The 19,427-nt window shown below is 33.0% G+C and overlaps 3 protein-coding genes across 3 annotated transcripts; 2 read left to right on the top strand and 1 right to left on the bottom strand.

Moving 5' to 3' along the window:
• Positions 1 to 3,313: 3,313 nt before the first annotated feature.
• Positions 3,314 to 5,248, top strand: LOAG_03318 (hypothetical protein; the record flags this gene model as incomplete). The annotated part of the gene is made up of 7 exons (XM_003138855.1): positions 3,314 to 3,369; positions 3,807 to 3,852; positions 3,993 to 4,121; positions 4,508 to 4,567; positions 4,752 to 4,842; positions 4,997 to 5,084; positions 5,179 to 5,248. The coding sequence occupies 7 exons, from the start codon at positions 3,314 to 3,316 to the stop codon at positions 5,246 to 5,248; spliced, it is 540 nt and encodes a 179-aa protein (XP_003138903.1).
• A 135-nt stretch (positions 5,249 to 5,383) lies between these two features.
• LOAG_03317 (hypothetical protein) lies at positions 5,384 to 6,591 on the top strand (the record flags this gene model as incomplete). The annotated part of the gene is made up of 3 exons (XM_003138854.1): positions 5,384 to 5,461; positions 5,666 to 5,749; positions 6,454 to 6,591. The coding sequence occupies 3 exons, from the start codon at positions 5,384 to 5,386 to the stop codon at positions 6,589 to 6,591; spliced, it is 300 nt and encodes a 99-aa protein (XP_003138902.1).
• Positions 6,592 to 10,213: 3,622 nt separating this feature from the next.
• On the bottom strand, positions 10,214 to 12,280 carry LOAG_03316 (myosin regulatory light chain 1). The gene is made up of 4 exons (XM_020446286.1): positions 12,199 to 12,280; positions 11,603 to 11,870; positions 10,904 to 11,052; positions 10,214 to 10,596 (listed from the first exon to the last, which is right to left on the bottom strand). Exons 1-4 carry the CDS (start codon positions 12,199 to 12,201, stop codon positions 10,504 to 10,506), a joined length of 513 nt encoding a protein of 170 aa, XP_020303352.1. The 5' UTR covers positions 12,202 to 12,280; the 3' UTR covers positions 10,214 to 10,503.
• Positions 12,281 to 19,427: the final 7,147 nt, after the last annotated feature.

The raw sequence follows: 19,427 nt of genomic DNA, 5'->3' as shown, positions 1-19,427 counted from the left end.
AAGTTAGACTCCATTGGTTTCATCTTCAACCTTAAATGCTGTGGTATTTTCTTTACTATACACTGCACCGCCAAAAATACGTAGATGTTGCCAATACATTTCTAATTAGGTATAACGGTGTCTGAAAATTTTCACTATTGATGCAGCGTATATTAAACGCAGATGTGTGTAATATGAAGAATACCTTTGCATTTGTACCTCAATTTTTTATTTGATTTGAGACCAATTATTGTGTAATGCTTTTATTGCTTTGTTTAAAGTTTTCATTTTTTTGCAGTTAGTTTTGTTTTGCAAATAGTTCGTGATTCCTTTTTCCTGAAAGAAGTCAGTGATGTTGCTAGAGTACTAACCTAGTTTTATTTCCCGCATTTCGTCATTTTCTTACTGTTGTAGTTTGTTGATAATGATTGTTTTGACCAAAATGAGCAATGAAGGTATACGCTTAAAAATGATATATCTTTTTTTTTTTTTTTCTGTAAAAATTACGTTCTTCAACGGATACCAGATTTACTTCAGAGGTTTTGATGTACTTATGTCAAAGTACATCTTTTGTAGCTGGGATTTGATTGAATCCCGTGCCGTAGCAAATGGAGCAGTGACGAAATAAAGTAGAAAGTAGAAACTTGAGTAGTCGAACATCAGTGGCTAGGTCTCTCATTCTTAACAGTAGTCGGAATTTCCTGGCCGATGTAAACTATTTCTACTGTAAGTAGATTTCCATCGCGTTGTAGATCAGATAAATTCCATCTCGGTCTGCATATATATATCTTGCAAGAGTTTGTTAAATAAATATACGTGAATTCTCCCAGAAATTTATAAATCTATGGAGTTGAAATTGCTCCTGCATTGCTGTTTTCTAATTTTCTTTTGATATTTCATCCACTCTCATTAAACCTTAAAGCGATATTTGTGTACTACACTGTAATGTTACAGAATATTTCGAGCTGAATTAGTCTCTGAAAAGGACTTGCTGAAGGCGATTCGGAAAATTTATTTTACATCATTCAAATCTAAAGCTAAAAAATGCGATGTATTTTGCCATTTCACTCATAAATGCTGTTACCACTTGATAATTTAATCCACGAAAAGGCTGGTTTTCAACTTCCCCATATTCCAGGGTTGGAACTGCTATCGATTTTCCTATCATGACTTTTACTTTTAAAATATAATCATTTCCATGCTGTCTACAATTGCTCTTTTGAATTGATTCTGATTCAAAGGAATGACATATGCATGTAATTGACACCATAGTTCTTAAATACGAAAAATCTTGTCTGAGTGGTTCGCTTTTCGGTGGTGGTTATTTTGGCTGAACTATGAGTTTCACACTTAGTTCTGGTGACATTTCATAAACCATTTGAGGATTCATTCTGATTAACTGCAGGAAGCATAAAAATTTCATTTTTGTGGTAGGTTTTTTTTTTTGTGTTTCGAGGTTTTAAACACTCCTGGGTGATTAAAAACGTCATGGTTCAGTATGAAAATGCAAACGCGGTCGGATTTCCTTTCAATATGTAATCTTGAAATTTATTGTTTTTTGCACTGGGAATCCCCAATCATTTTAATTGTTGTTCAAATTAAGTGAGACAAGGAAATGGTGCTGTAAAATCTGCTAAAAGAATAAAAATTTGGACAACAAATTAATATTTTGCTTTGATCATTCTAGTATAGAATGTCTTCGTTGGAAAAAACTGAATTTTACATCCTGGTAGTTCGAGGACTTCACATCCGAATCCCAAAGTTCAATCAGAAATAGTGGAATTGAATTTTTGTTCTTTAAGAAATACGGCAGAGAGTTGTGACGAAGAAACTGCGAGGTTGTTAACCATTTTGGGATTCTTTTGGTGCATGCAATCAAGAAGAGGGTTGTGTATCTTCCTATATTCTGCGATGTGCTTGAAATCTATCGGTAGTTCTTTCTTTCAGCATCTAACAAAAATCTTTGAAAAATTTTCCTTGGGTTTCCTAAAAATTAAATAAAATTAATTTGGGAAACATTTCTTTGTATGCGATGAATTTGTAAGGATGGAAGACGAATTAACCAACAGGAAGTTTTATTTTCATTGGTTAGATATGTGTTAGGCTTATCAGGCATGTTTGAAACGATATGGAAATTTTAGCTACGAAGAGTTTTATCATTCTTTTTAAATCTAATCAACTGTATTTCTATCAAAATCTGGAAATTTCCGATAATAGTGGTAATGATTTCTTGTGCATCTCTCTTTGCAATTCTTATAACAGATGAGATCTTGACTGCACCAAAAAATAGAGCAAAAATGACTGCTTGAAATGACAACAGTGCTAAATTTATTTTATTGTTTAAATGTTGCTTTCTTTAATAACTATAGTATTATTGATAAAAAAGCTTATCATCGTTCTATAAAAGCCTTTGGAAATTGAAATGTTCATAAAACCATTTCTTGCCTTTTTATTTTTAAAGCATGGAAACGAATTTTTTAGTAAGTGATCAGAGGTTCCTATAAATAAAAGAAAACGAATTGGAGATAATAAATTAGTTCTGTAGTTTCACAGAAATTTCATGTCTACTAAGCCTTTTCAACACTTTTTAAACTTTGTTTTTTCCTATCTAAGAGAACCAAACAAATTTCGACACATACTAGTCATAAGTTAATAATTTTACTTTTCATTATTAACTAGCTGAATATTTATGTAAGTAAATGGAAATTGTTCATGATAAAAAGATGCAAGTGCTTGCTCCTTTAATGTTCAAGTTGCAAGTAGGACGAATAACTCATACTCCACAATACGTCCATTTGTTTTCCTTCTGTTTATTGATAATTACAAGAACAGTTTCAGTCTCAGGGAGGAGGGGAGGGGAAGGGGGTAAATCCATAAAATAAAGGTTTCAGAATGTTAATTAAAATTCATTAAGAAGAAATAAGATATAACTCTTTCTGCAGATAGACTACCGCGTTGGAACATCGATATATTTGTTACCAGTAGTCATCGAATGTAGCATCCTTCCATCGGTGTACAGTACTGTTATCAGTAATGAACTGTTTGCAGTTATGTTACCGTGGTATTTATTTTGTTTTTGATGCCATCCATCACAATTAACTAAGCTCAAATGCTAGTTACGTCGAGTCTTCACGATGAACAACTGTGACAGTAATGAAAGCGAAATTGATTGGTTAGTGACACTTGCTTATGTTATGTGTGAGCTTGTGTATGTTAATGTGGGTGTCTAGTAGCGAAAGCTTACTCTCTAAGGGAACGATAATAAAAGGAACAGTATTGAAACGAGGATAGCGCTTTTCTAAGCACGTCAGCAATCTAATCAACTCGGACCAGTATGTTGTTCGTATCACGCTATGGTACATCAACTACGGCTGATCGACTCAACCTCAGGTATCATCTTGTAACATTTAAATTACAACAGCTGTGGTTGATGTCGTTGATGTCGTAATAGTAACTATTACCTTTTAAATGCACCGTATCGTTCTGCTTTTGAAGCTATCCACACAAAGTAACCTATTGAATTTGTTGTCTATGGTATGCCAGTAATATTGTTTGTAAATTGAAATTTTGATTTCAATGATGGAAAGAATTCTTTGCATGGCATTATTCTTGGTGAGTTACGCAAATAAGAATGAGATGCCTGAAATACCTCTTGGTAGTGTTTTTTTTTTTGAATAAATCGATTTTCGTGAATTAAAATATACTTCAGCTATGGATATCTGTAGGAACTAAAAAATACCGAAAATCAGTTTACCGGGATCATCCTGCGCAATTTCGGTTGGAATTTAGCATCAAACTTTCGGATCAATCATGATTTTCTATTTAAGAACCAAATTCGAGAGCGTTGTGAAAAATCATCAGTATGATATTGTGGTGGAATAGTTTTCAGGTTGACATAATTTTTTGTTTGAAATCACGCATATGCAAGGACATACAGTTAAATGGCTTTTAATAATAGACTGATAATAGCGAGGAGTTATTTTCGGGCCTCTTAACTTTCTAATATTCTTCAGATGTTTTTCTCTTCGGTCATCATTGTAATTTTAGAATCGGAAGTACACCTGCCGCAATGTTATTTACAGCGGCGATATCTTGTCGTGCTACTAGCATTTTTAGATTTTCCCAATATTCATGCAGTGAGGGTAAATCTATCGATTACTATCGTCCAAATGAATCAACAATACCGTTGTCACCACTGTAGATGGACAACAAGTGGTATGCATTATTCTGGATTCCGTTGTTCGGATAATAGGGAAAAATGGTCACACCGAAATCCTGAAACATACGAATAAAAATAACATCTTGGTGTTGTAAAAAACATTGCATATCATTAATGTAACTGATGAAGTGATACTGTATTTCAATTTCTTGGTTTAGTTACACTTTCAGTTTTTCTTAGACCAAACTTTCGAAATTTCCTGACTCAACTTTTTTGTTCTGTTCTGTTCTGTTACACTTAATACATTTTCTGTATGGATGAGTAGCACTGCAATTGTTTATTTCAAAAATATAAAGCACTGAATTTCAGGTTGTTCCATGGAGGCGCATTCTTTCAAGTAAAGCTGTTTGGGCCATAGTTATTGCACATGTATGTTAGAATTGGGGATTTTATATAATGTTGACAAGTTTGCCACAATCTGGAAAATTCGATTAGTTACGATCGTGGAAAAGTAATTTTCGGATAGATGTTGACAGATGGCCTCTTTTTTTATGTTTCTTTCATTTTGTGATATTAAAAAACTTTTCAAGTGAAATTGCTTTTGAGTTGACAGGCTGGATCTCTGTCGTCCCTACCGTATTTTGTTATGGGTACTGTGCTTCTGACCACTGGTGGTTTCGTTGATTGTCTTAAGAAGAGCCAGAGTATGTGATCCACTATTAAAGCCAAAAAAGTTTTTTATTGTTTAGGTTAGTTGGAAATTTTTATTATATTTCGTTCGTCTTAACGGCTTTCTGCTCTTTAGCTATCCTGAAATCATTCCGAATTATTACGATTCCTCATGAATTCAATTTTCAGGATTATTGGGAGAAATAGCATTTTTGTTGCTAACAATAACAAAAATGTCTCAGTTTGTTGGTGCTTATTTCACTAATAATTTCTATTGGTTTGAGTGGTTTTGCATGGAGTGTATTCTCCGTCAGTTTCGATATCGCTCCGCAGATAACTGCAGAGATTTTCTTTTTTTTTTTTTAATTCAGTCGTGCTATGTTTTCGAGTCGAAGAAGAAAGATGTTCGAAAAATCGGGCAGTGGACACGCATCGGTTTAGCTTCTTAAAGCTAAACCAGCTTTTTAAAGCTAAAAGCATAAGTTTTGAAAGACTTTTTGTTCTTTGTAATGTGTAATGAAATTTAGTAATTTAAAATGGAAATCAGCCAAGTTTTTATAGTATGCTAGTCATCTTATGGCTCTCTCGAACACATTGGCTACATTGTCAGTAATGATTAGTCCGTTATTTGTTGGTGCAATCGTCAAAAATCAGGTCATTTTGCAGTTTTTCTATTGTTTCAACTAATTTAGTTCCTTACCCTGTTTGCCAGGTTTTCGACAGGAAATGCAAACCAGGAACTTTCTTCTTGCTATAATTTTTGCTTGTTTGACTTTCTATTCTAGAAACAAGTTCCCAAAATATTGTTGGCAATCTCTCATCAGGTAAAAAAATAAACTTGATTCGAAATCATTTTAGTTGCGCAGTGAATGGCATACCGTTTTTTTTTTACACCAACCACTTATATATTGGGCGCATTTATGTTTTGGCTTTGGGCGAAAGGTAAGTTGGAGGGATGGTCCTCAGATCAAGCTAGTTTATCACAAACTACTGACTAAGATTGCTGTTCAGAACTGCGCTTTTTTCTTCCAAATTTTCTACAAGTTTGGGATTATTCTAAGTTTTTGCGTTTGTGTGTTTTGGATTGGTAAAGTTGTAGAGCCAATTTTCAATGATGTGGTTCTTTTCCAAGCTGTACTGTGAAATAGAGTTGGTATTCCGTCCTGTGAACTCTTAGCTATCCTGAATATTTTCTTTTGTATTGTGCCTTTGTGCAAATTTTGTGCAAATTTGTACTTCAAGAGGTGGTTTTTGCTGTACAAAATACATTTCTTTTTTATAAAAGTAGTGTATGTAGCTCTATCTACAAACGAGACTTTAGTCTTAAAATGCTTACTAAAAAGCGTATCTTACTGCAAATTTTTATAAATCTACAGCAGAATGGACTTGATGGGAAATATTTTCCAGAAAACCAATACTTTTATAGCGAATTTTTGCCACACAATTTCTAGACCTCTCCTGACGTCTGGATTGATATCATTCCTATCAAAAATGTTCTAATCTGAAAATGTTGTGATCACTGCAGTTATCAGTGACACGCGTTCTTTTGGTGACCTGAGAGTGCAACCTGTTTATTTTTGTGGTTTAATTGATCACTTCCCTTCCTTCGCCGCTTCCCACTTCTATCATAGTTTTGTACTTTTTAGCCGTTTTTAAGTGTTACTTCTAACTTTTCAACTGCTAACTGTCTTGAACTGAAAGAAGCAGATGTTATCGAACAATGCCGGTTGAAAATCGATACTGCAATCACCAATATCTGCTACGAGTTGTTATCATTGCAATAATTTAAAAATGTCTTAGACCAGGGATTCTGCGTAAATATCGATTAAATACTGGTTATTCCTTTAACATTATTAATCTCAAAAAAAGTTTAAGTCCCTGTGATTACGTTGAATGTTCTGCTACCTTTAATTACGAGGGAAATAAAAGGTGTGAAATACTCAGCATCAGCAGATGTTCTACATAACATCATCTTTTTTTATGTCGTTTGGTTATCATTTTACAAATACCCGTTTAAATTATTCAATATTGGATACCTGAAGAAGTCATTAGTCTGAAATTCCAGGAAGTTTTATGTTATCCCTGCAATGATTATCACATCTGATTCATATCTGGGCTTGATCCGTTGATATACAATGATCGTGCTTCTCTGCCTTCAACACTATTCTAGAAAAATTGTATTGAACAGATCCTATGGGATTTTTCTAACATAACACCAGATTTTATCGTTAATCAGTAAGTAATAGTTGTTAATAATTCCTTTACCACATTCGATTTGAAATTGAGGAAATTCAAATTATGTTTAGTATTGTAGTTTAAATGAAAATGTAACACCAACAGTTTGTGCACTCGAGATGCAGTGAATTCATCTAGGATTCTACAGTACAGCATCAATCATCAAAAACTTCCGATGTTATGACTTATCCTCAAATTCCTTTTCTATGATTTTCTTTCACATGATTCCGCTACTGGCAGTGCATTTAATTTGCTTCTAATTGGGAAAAGATGCCTTCGTCTGTACCCCTCTTGACAATCAGAAGGTTGGAAAACCGGCAAAAAATGTTTTAGCCTTTTATCAAAAATTCATCAGTTTTTCAGTTTTCTGAAAATTTTTTTGGATGATGTTTTCAACAACAGAATTTTTTTTTTCCACATTTCTGTTTCACTTGAAAAAAAGGAATGGACGATTGCTTGGTGGGAGAGTTACAAATATATTTAATAGTGAGGAAAGTCTTTTCTTCAAAAAACTTGAATCGGAAATTTATTTTCAGATCGCTTTACGGTAGCATGTAGAGTTCTCACCATCAAATGTTTTCATTTCTTGCTGATCTGAGGATATGTAAGAGCTGCGAAAACAAATTGTTATAGGATTATTATGAGAAGAAATGATCGTAAATCATGAATGCACCGATCTCGAACCGAAATGTATATGCTAGGAGGAAAGCGAGAAATTGCAAACAATTATTAAAAGAAATAATTGTTTTAATAATTGCTATTACGAAATAATTGATTAGAATTTTTTATTTATTAGAAATAATTGTTTTAATAATTGCCAACAATTATTAAAGCAATTATTTCTAAGTTCCTTAACGAGAAAAAAAATAAGAATAAGGAACTCGCGAGTTTTTCAAAACAAAAAAAAAAAGTGACTCGAAAATCGACTAACTTTCACTTTATTTTAAGACTAGAGTTTACATGTTTGTGAAATACCTTTCATCATATAAACAAATTGTTAACCATCATTTGTAAAAGAATCTGATATGGTTGGAAGTTGGTTGGAGAGCTATAAAAACATTACAATATTTCAGAAACCCATGGATCTAAATATAATCCATCCCTAAATGTCTATAGCAAACTTTATCTGTTTCTTTATCAAATCTAATTAGTTCTGTGCTAAACTAGTGTAATCCTTTAATCGCCACCTGGAATGATGGTAAGTTAAATGGCGGAAAAATGTCAACTTTCTAAATTATAACTCTTTAGAATTTGTTTTTTAAATACGTAAGTGTGTGGATATTAAACACTTAGCTCTGTCTCTCAGTCTCTCATGCAAACTTCATTGTAGTCATAATTCTATGACGATCATTCAATGGTTTTCAATTGCAACAGCAGTTTTTATCTTTGCTTGTGTAGCAGTTCTTCTCATGTGGTACCTATCGTCACTTTCTGTTTTGTAATTGTAAAGTAGAGCTGTAACAGTTACAGCTTCTCTGGAAACAGTTACCTGTAAGCAATTGACTTGACTCTTGGAGTGTGTGTTGATTTTTTTTTTTTTTTAGAAATGTTGATTTTTTAGAACGATCATACAAATAATTTCCCAAATAAAGTTCCATATTGCCAGCTGTTATGGAGGAGAAGTATTCTTAAATGCCACAGTCGTTAATCATTTGCAAAAATTTTCAAGCAAGACAAGCACAGTAGTGAGGCATGCATTGACATTTCAATTAGTTCCATATGCTCCAGGCTTTGTAACTAGACATACTTTATTTCATTAGCAAAGTTCAGAACCTGGCAATCTCTAATACTTTTTTTTCCTAATAAAATTCGTTGGTTCAGTTTAGATAATATGTCGCATTTCAATTATTTATTCAAAAACTAATTTAAATTTATGAAATTTCTGATACCCTAAGTATAAAAACTAACTTCTTATCTGGAAAAGATCATTTAATAACTTTTTAGACGTTTTGAAAGGATGCGCTCATTTTCATGGCCTTTTGCATTACTTGCAAGGAGTAAAGTATAAAGATGGATATGACAGAACACAATGACGATGAGTACAATCATTTCCAGTTTTTGATAAACCTAGGCTTTGTCACATTGTCTTATGGAATTTCAAGAGGTAGATTGATTTGACAAATATTTCAAGAATACTTGAATTTACATCGTTTATAGGATATGAATCAACTAGAAAACCAAATGTTCTACAAAAGAAGACTACTCCCATTGTGCATTTTAATTATTCTTTATGTTCACTTAAGTATTCTTTCAATTCTCAATGAGTGATAGTAGCACTTGATTCCCAAAATTTTGCTCTTGGCAGATCACGTCAATCTCCTGGTTCCATTTAATTTCTGATTTTATTTCATCGCACTTTCAAACCTTATTCATCCGTTTCTTCCATTCCACATTCCAGCACTTTGTCATTTCTGATGGAGAGCCGTTATTGTATGTCTAAACATTCTTGCTGCCCGCTACGGTACCGTTTATTTGATTGCCAATAATGCTGTTCGTTAGTTCAAATGTTCTAATCATGTTTTTCGGTGCAATCAAATTATACAGACTTAACTTCACTTATTTTTTATGTTTTTAACACGACAAGAAAACGACGGTAAGCCTAAATGACGTATGTTTCGGTAATTGGATAACTGCTAATTAGGAAAAATAAAAAAAACGCAACTTTTTGTGGCGGACTATGATAATGGTTCATTTTAATAAATGAATATTGTTCCAAAGTTTTATTTCTCACTTCATCAGCAGCATTCCTCGGTTGAATTTTCTTTTTTTTTTTTTTAGTGTGCTGTAATAGCCACTACACAATTTCATATGTATCATTTAAATTTTAAAGCTTTTATTTCGTTAATTTAAAAATATACAATTCGCAAAATGGAAAATCTCGGAGAAAGTGATGTAGAACAGAAGCAGTAGTAAAATTAAAGTTTGAATCTAACATTACATAATAAACGCGAATAGGTGGCTAGAAAAAATCGTTCATCAAGTTTGTGCGCGAAGGCTGCCGGATCACTATTGTCGTTTATTTCCCTTTATTTAACATTACCGAACATATAAAAGGGCACTTTTCCGCCGACTCCAGAAAGAGCGGTAACAAAATTCCCAATGTGAAATAATTATTGGATCACTGCTTCTAGCATAATCATTAGAAGCGAATGAGTTTGATAGAAAAAAAGTGGGCATGGACAAAATATCTAATGGAAATCGAAAAAAGTTATAAGAAAGGAAATATTGTGAATGAAGTTGGAAAAAGAAAGGAATGGAACGTAAGTGTGCAATCCGACAGCAATAGCGCCCTTACTTAAACATGAACATTTTGATAAGTAAATAAACAGTGATGAAATTAATGATGTTTCGTGGAGCGATTAATTATATCTTTTTTCAATTTATTTAAGTTAAGAGTAAAAGTCATACAAAAGGCGCTCCCGTAACTTTATTTTGGTGATATACATCAGTTGCTGCTGTTGTTATGCTTTGGCAAGTTCTTCAGCAGCTCCCGTTGTTATCAAATGAGCAAATGCCTTGTAATCAACTTGGCCATTTTCAATTGGTGGCTTGCCCTTAATGAATGATGTGAAAACAAGAAAAACAGAAATCTTGTCATGTTGTTTCTAGATGTTAAGGAAATAGTTGACAGCGCTAGACTAGCACCAGTAATTTATTAGAAAAAACATCACTAATGATCACGTACTTGATCTAAACGTCATTGGTCGTAGTGCTGCTTGACCAGTAATGAGCTAATTCGAACTGACTCATAAAAGATCTGCTATCAGATTGGATTGGAAGTTAAGTCAAGATCAAAAGTGGTAATGCAAGGAAAAATTAAGTGGTCACAGTTTTTCGTGCTAAGTAGAACATGAATGATACCTTATACATCGCCTTGATTTCATCATCATCGAAAGGTTCCCCGCGTTTGTTTTGCAAAATTTTCAGTAGCTCCTCTTCTGATATTTTGCCGCAATCTCTCTTATCAAACATTTGGAATGCACCGATTATCGTTGCTTCTGGATCTGTTCCTGAAGTCATCATATGTAATCATTTACGCTTTTTTATCGTTGCTATTGTTGCTGATGATGAATGAAAAAGTTAAATATTAACAGAATGAAAACATCGGACAGCTGTTATTTTGCTGAAACATCAATAATGCATTTCACTTCTGATTTTTTACAAAAAAAAAGAAAAATTGGAACATGATAGGAGCAGTTAAACGATTTTTACTGGTAAATGTGTAAGTTTAATTAAGCGAAAATTGAATAATAACTGAGCAAATTTCTGCGTATCGATCAAATCATCATTCTCTGAAGAAAATTTGGCGAACCAAGATTTGGAGATTGGTAAGTAAGCGATAAGAGAACCTTATTTAAAATGAACTCATTACTGTGAAATATGGATGAGAACCAATGATTAACTGATTGGATCGCATGTTCATGAGCAACTTGATTAACGGATGAATTAAAATAAATCACTAAATGGATAGTACGATGATAATATCCAGATTTATGATAGTATCTGGTAGAGTTGCAATTAGAAACATACTAAGGTTTAGAAGTCCAGTTAATTAATTACCTGTTAATTTTTCTCCAAATAATGTTAAAAAAACAGTGAAATTAATGGGCCCAGGAGCTTCCTTGATCATAGCATCAATTTGAGCATCTGATGCAATTTGTCCCATCATCGCATAGAGATCTTTTAGGTCTTGCTTGTCAATTATGCCATCCTTGTTTTGGTCCATAATACCAAATGCCTCTTTGAATTCCTGGATTGTCTTTTGATCGAACTGAGCTGCCTCTGAACCGGACTTCTTCTTGCTTGATTTCTTTTTCGCTGCTTTTGACTACAAAAATGATAATAAGAAACCAATTTACTTCATTATTCTTAACATGACGAAGTCTTTTCAAGGCTCTAAGCCAATCTTCCTGAACATATGTCCCCTTTCCCATAAGCATATGATGCTGCTAATACACATAACATCTTTAACTTTCAGATCAGATAAAAAATAAAGATAAATTCATCGTACGACTCGGATCATTTGAAAAAACAAGTAAATTCCACTGGACTTGAATTGAAATTTTCAGCGGGTTATGTGATTTTTGGATTGCTAATTTTTTTAATGAAAATTGAGAATATTAATGGGAGATATAGATGAAAATAGCAGAACTCACCATTGTTAGCGCGTAATGAAGATAAGCGAGAGAGGAACTGGTAGTGTAACGTGGCACAAGCAGAATGTACAATGAATTCAACTTGGAGGGGGCTTTTAACTAGCTTTGAGAAGTTGAAGTCTGTTGTTACCTTTACACATTTCACACATTCTCTAGCTTTAGTTCTCCTTCCCACAACAATTTTTAGCTCACATTACACTGAGCCAATAACGTATGCTTCTCTCTTGCTTACACAGAAACTCTAGCTGTTTTCGAATGATATTACCGAGAAATCGTGATTGATTCTGAAGATACTACCGAATTTTAAGATGCGCACTATGATATATCAGACCTTGGAACGAGAGCGTAAACGTGTCAAGTTAAGCTTCAATTTTTAGTTGAACCTTAAGATCTGTGTCTGTTACGGGCTTAAATTTTGGTGGAAAGCTCAACTATCTGAATATGCTGAATATGTTTCTATGTACTGTTACAAGCACATTGGCAACTCCCAGCAGCTCATTCAACAAAAAGAAAAAAAAAAAATCGTTCACAGTTCAAATTTCATAACTATAAAAAAATAACATGTATTTTTGAATAATTTTAACTACCGAGAACTACATTGATCCAATATAAGTTATTGATTACCGTTACTATCCGGGCTACTTTACAACGATTATTCAAACTGCGAGTTTTGAAAAGCTGCTGTTATTTTCAAAAGAAGTGATATAACCATCAGAACTTTTAATAACAATTTTTGTGCAAATAAGATCTTCGTTTTTTAAGATTAAGTTTCGTACCTAATTTCACTCATAAATTACAAATTATTCGTTCGACCATTTTTATTAATTTAGTTCTCAAAATTTGCATAATTTAAAAAATTTCACAGAATTCAAATATGTTCAAATTTTCTTGAAATTACTCAAAAAATTTTTCCCAAAATATTAACACAATATCTGAGTTTCCTTTTGAATGGCAGATTAAACTCGGTAGTCGAAAGAAATGACGAATTTCGTAAAATTCAATATCTAGCAGATCATAAGTCAAATTAATTATAAAGTTTTACATAGGCAACTAAAACAATGGCTGCCTATTAACCTATTAACTGCAGTGTGAGCGGATATTCATTTTATCAAGCTTTTTTGGTACAGATCTTCTGATCACATATATGTACTTATTTGGAACGGTTTTTCTTTGATGAGAAAGACTTAGAAATTTCAAATATAATCTACTTTTATTTTTTAGTAATGTAAGAACTGTGATACTTTTCGTTTGTATTGACAGAAATGAGATTTTTTGAGATGCATTTTACTTAAATTTCTTCATCACTTTGCTGGAAAAGAGATTTTGGTAAGTGGAGCGGTAATAAAACAAAATAATAATGAATCATAATAAAATCTTGACTGACTATTAGTAATGAATTCGGTTTGAGTTTACTGCCATATATCTATTCAAAGTAACAAATAACAACGATTAATTTAAGCGATAATATAAATCGACAGTTACAGTGAAGCTCTGCTAATCAATTAAAACTAATGTCATTTGACGAGCTATCTTCGGTTGCAAATAGGATAACATTTTCCCATTGCTATTTTGGCAGTACAAGTAGGTTAAAAAGTTCCTGTAGTGGTACCTGAGATATATTTAGAAATAAAATGTTGGTTGATGAACATCGTTTTTGCTGTGCAATACCCATTCCTTCTTTAAATATTAAAAAGTTAAATTAACTTTCAACACTAAAAATTAATGCTCCTCGGTTTGTGTAATTCTTTTCGATTTTTTGTGTTCATTGAAAAAAAGTACGAAACTATATGTCAACTTATTTGTAGAATCTTTTGATTTCTAATAATAGTAGAATTTTAACCAACTAAAAGTATTATCCCCTAAATGAGTCGAAAAATTAACTGTACGTGATATTTCATTTATGCACAGACTTTTCACAAAATTTACCATTCTTTTCGACATTTTTGGTTGCCACTTCCGATGTTGGAAATACCTATTTTGAACAAATGCAAGCATGCATTAGGAGTATGCATTTTTAATTTGTGACATTAATATTCAATTGAAATCTTGGTTTATTCGACAAAAAGGATTTTTTTGAAAAAGATTCAAAGATCATGCCATCCCATATCACACTTTCGTGAGCAATAAAAGTTCTTTCCAAGAAATATAGTAATTTAACATTTAAATAGACCTTCCGGTTTGTTGATTCATCCATTTTACAAGCCTTCTCCATTTCATGAGAATATTGTCATATCTAACATATCAGGTATAGTCATGTCTGTTTTCAAATTGAAATACTGTCTAGCATTTCAATTTCATTTTATGGCACTTAATGCTGCTGTATTTGAAGCAAAACTCGAGATCAAATGGTATCGGAATTAATTCATTTCAAGTCTTCTTTGAGCTTTTTTTAGCACCAGAATCATCAGTTTTGCTTCTGTTCGCCTTTTTCTTAGATATCTTCAAATGAAACAGCGTTTGAAAAAAGGCATTTGAATAGCTATTTAATCTTTTATTCATTCAGCAATGGCTAGACATGGTTGAGAATAAATTTATGAAAGTGAGTTACTTCTGGAACAATCTAGCTTGTAGAAAACGAAAACATTACCAGCAGAAAATTAGAATTGCCGCAACATCTAATATGCCATCAACTAAACAGTTCAAAATGAGGTTGATCGGTTTTGTTTGTCAAGAAATACTTTAAAGCGGTTTTTAAAATGAAATTATTTAAATTGTTTAGGATCGAAAAAAAATGCGTCGTCTTTAAAAACTTCTGAAATTTTTAGCATTGCTATAAGCACGTCAATTTCCACTACTCAGTGTTTCGCATACATTTCTTCTTTTTGCTGTTTTGTTTTCAAATTTTATCCAGTTGCCTTTCAGTCCAGGTTTTTGATTGTCCAATTCTTATTTTCTATATGCCACAATCTGCAAGTTCACATTTTTTCCTTTTAACCTCTTGACCACAAAAAATGCAATTTTGTTTGTTGATTGCTAGGTTCTCATCCATTCATTTTGATCACTACCATTTCACCATTGAAAAAACTGTTATTTTGAATGGCCATCACTCAGTATCAATTTACAATCACGAAAAATTCAATCAATAGTGTCGAAATTATGTTGATATTCCATCAAAAAATAAAATATTTGAACTAGGTATGCATTTTTATTCAAAATTTCTAAACCCCTCTAGGTTCAATTTTGGTCAGCTATCGGTAAGCATAATTGAACCGACTTAATTTGTATCTCCTATAACAGTTTATCTTTTCAGTTTCTGTCACTTTCTTAGCATTGTGACAAATAGCGCATCTCCAGTACTTCATGTCGGCAACTTAATTACTGGTTACAGAGATTTTTTTCAAGAATGCAAAAAAATGAATGAGATAAATAAATGATACGTCAGATCGAACTGAAGGATTTTCTGCATTTTTGCAATTTTAGCACTGTCATATATCTTTTGGAAACAAGTTTCATTGATAATCTGATAATATTTTTCTTCAACCAAGGAGAAACACAAGAACGTAGCTACGTAGGTAAGCTGATACATTAACGGTGTTCTGTAGTGTCCATTAACTGGTATGCTTTTCTAATAGTATCAAAGATGCGATATACAAATTTGGTTACAAAGTTATTTTATTCATTCATAAGTAATGTGTACCTTGGAGTTTATGAATAAAATCTCGGGATACCTCAGACTTCTCTCATGTTCTGAGCGATGTTAAAATATACGTTGTTATGCGATTTGAAAAGGATAAAAAACGACATGTTGATAATTATCCCTTTCTAAAATCATAGTAGTGATAATCACTAATAAAAATACATGGCTTTTAATACTTCAACAATCGCAGCCCAAGAAAACAACTTTAGGAAAGAAAACTCGTTCTATACAGAAATGCAAAACAGTCATCGTTTGTTCTTCCTACAATTGTCCAACTTTACGACTCTAGCTACTACTATATTATATCAAGAAATTTTAAATCGCTACGCGTGTCAGAAAACCGAGAAATTTTTCACACCTTGAATATATCGAGTTTTGAATTTTATGAAGTCAACTGTGCTGTTCTTTACGCCTTGTCCTAATATTGTGAAGATCGGGCATGCTGTTGTGTAGTACTGTAACTATATTATGCTTTCTTCGATTTTACAAGCAGCTCTTTGCTCTTTGTATACATACCGCTATATATTACTTTAATAATCTTAGACACCTTTGTTTAAATGTTGTAAAGGTCATCTTTGGGGTCAATCGGTTTGACTTCTTGGATTGTGGTAAACAAGCTCCCTCTATATACGTTCTAACCTCACGAGGTCAGAACACTCTATTTTACCTTTGCTGACGTATATCATTATCTTCTTCCGACGCAGTCAACCTTCTGATCTCCACAACAACAATGTAATTCAGTTGTGAGAATTATATTCCAATTATTGGTTGAGCTGTTATATTATACATTCATTGCAAAGCTTACCGAAAAAATCAAAACTAACTTTCTCGACAACATGTCATAAACAGTGCGGTAAGAGTACCGGTGCGGTCATCGTAGGCTCTCTAAGCCATCTCTTGCCATTTTCCTCACTACGGAAGTTCATTCGGAGATTTCCAGGATGCTAAAAGATTGATAAGTGTTAAGCTGTCAGCAAAAAGCTGCTGGCCATGTGTTCATCAACGACAGGTGAAAGAATTAAAAAAAAAAAAAAAACGGGAAAAAATATCACTGCTTTCTTAATATGATCGACAAGGTCTGTCAGCTTTCCGAATTCAATCTTTTAAATCTTCCCCGGATAATGTTCCAGTAAGCTACTGAACGATTATGAAGACCGTTACAGTATATGTTCTCAAAACGGGAAAAAAGAACAAACATTTAAAATCTGAAATTCGCTGTTTCCATTTCTCTTCACCATTCGTAACTTTTCCGGAAAGACTTCATGATACTTTTACAGGTAAGTGGATAAAACAAAAAATCATGCATCTTACTCATTTCACATGGTGTCTTGAGCGGAACAAGCCAAAGTTTCAGAAGGATACTTCATTGGATGCATGTTTCAATCCCGGTATTAAATTCAATTTGTTAAAAAAAAAATTCTTGCCTACAGAAGCAGTACGCCAGCACTTCAACGTGATATTCAATTGATTACGCGAAATCGGATTCACTTCCCTACCAGCAAAAATTCAACTACTGTTAATAATGATCAGGACCACACATTAACTAGTGTTCATTGCGCATTGTTGACGCGTAGTACGAAGAATAAGAGCGTCGTGGGTGGTCTTATCAATTCTGTGCAGCATTTCACCTTGTAGCCATCACCGAATCTGTCCTCGCTTGTTGGCAAATGTTTGCCCTCATATTCGGCATAACAAATCCAATCATTGTGATTGGCTGCGCGACTTCTCAGAAAACTGAAATCGTAACTTATCCTCGGTGAGTAGAATTGACAAAGCTGGTAAATGTTAACATTTAAATTAAGCTTAACTGTGTTAAATCTAGTGGTATAATGAATTACGTGTGTAGGAAGTTTACGCCTTGAAAAACAGCGTCTAGATTAAATTAAACAAATGCTTGGTCGAATTACGCAAGAGTTTTATTTGGTCACTTTATTATTTACAGTTAACAGTTAATTTTAAATGAGAGAAGGGAGAAAAAAAGCCGGTTTCGGTGACCTGCTAGGATCACTGATTCGATTTTTTTGCTTTCCAATTTCTTTTTGTGTTTCCGTTAAAAAAATGAATCTGGAACTTCTTTATCAAAAATAAAAAAACCTTTCACAAAAAGTAAACTGGAAAATACTTTGTATTCAGGTTCATGTCTTTTCTTCTTCTTCTGTCGAAATAAATATTTCCTACAAATGGCCTATAATTTTTTGGGTTTTTTTTTTTTTTTTACAAATCATTTGCAGTAATGAGTTGCAGAAGTTAATCTTCACTAGCATTTCAATTATGTTGCATTTTGATTTTGGGAACTGTCAGCATAGCATGTAACTTACCGAAAGAACTTTTGTTCCAGCTGGACTGAGGTTACAATGAAGAACTCAAGAATGAATAGACAGTAAAGCGGAACAAAGGGTCACTGGTTAAAGAGTACAGTTGAAATGATAAGCGAAAAAGGGAAAAGGGTGGAACAAAATCAATGCTCACTAGTCATGAAGAGAATTCTGAATCGCAAGCCGATTTATGTTGCTCTGAAACATTGATTCACCTAAGCTTCAGGGCGTATTTAATTTAGGTGTATTTAATTAAGTCCTCTTTTAAGTTTCATTTTCAGCATGCAATTTTGACCTACTCATTAAAACCACTTTTCTTGGACTTCTTGTCTAAAACCTAATCAATTAATTGCAAAACCTTTTCAGTTGCTTATGCTTCCTTAAATCTTATGCATATAATTACGCATTTGAAGACGATTTGCTGTTAAGCATCGAAATTTAGCATTCGGTTATTGTAATTTGTTGCTATAACTTGGCTTTGTACAATGAAGCAAATATATCCCCTGTTGTAATAACTGAAAATCTTTCTCGACAATCTACAGCTGTGTGACTTCAACATAAAACTTAGTATTAATTTATCCATCTTATGTCACCTCATATTTTTTATTACTTGGTTAAAACAATCGAAGCGCAGTTTCTTCCTGACTACAGATTGATAAGTTAGCGTAGACGTTTTTCTCTTCGTTCGATAAATTGATATTGGTTTGGATAAAAGAATCGCTTTCATCGGTTTTTGATTCTTTTTAGTAGGATGACGGTCAAACAGTTTCACAAGATAATGTCATTCTTTTTCTATTATGTACCTTTCTGTTTTACGAAAAAAACTTCATCTCCACAGGTAGCTTTATGTTTCTTTTTCCATCTTTCCAGACATGTGTAAGATTCCACCAACGGATTTTTTAAGATTCTATGTGCTGAAGGTACTGGTCATTATTCTAGAAATATATCTGCTTAATTTTATTGAAGTAAAATTCCTCGAAATTCCGAACCGGTCTGTCTTAAAGACAGGAACAGGTTCAATAAATTGAAGTACCTCCCCGAAAGAAATGAAAACATAGCGACTGCAAATTTTATGCTTTTCTGAAACAGCAAATGATGAGAAGGATCCTCATTTAGCGTGTAGCTTAGCCTGTTCTACCTGCCAGGTTTCATAAGGATTGTCAGTTGAATCAAAAAGGCCGAAAATAGACTCATTATATTATATATTATATATATATATATATATATATATATATATATATATATATATATATATATATATATATATATATATATAT

The sequence above is a fragment of the Loa loa genome (assembly GCF_000183805.2).
Source record: "Loa loa unplaced genomic scaffold supercont3.171, whole genome shotgun sequence".
Lineage (NCBI taxonomy): Eukaryota > Metazoa > Nematoda > Chromadorea > Rhabditida > Onchocercidae > Loa > Loa loa.
The sequence above is the reverse complement of the archived record's forward strand: the minus strand, read 5'-3'. Positions and strand labels throughout refer to the sequence as shown.

What these genes read in the sequence shown, in the direction of transcription:
- LOAG_03316 (XM_020446286.1), bottom strand. An exon ending in ATTTGGAGAAAAATTAACAG is followed by an intron (nt 11,053 to 11,602) that starts GTAATTAATTAA and finishes TGATGACTTCAG; the next exon opens with GAACAGATCCAGAAGCAACG. An exon ending in AAATCAAGGCGATGTATAAG is followed by an intron (nt 10,597 to 10,903) that starts GTATCATTCATG and finishes TCATTCATTAAG; the next exon opens with GGCAAGCCACCAATTGAAAA.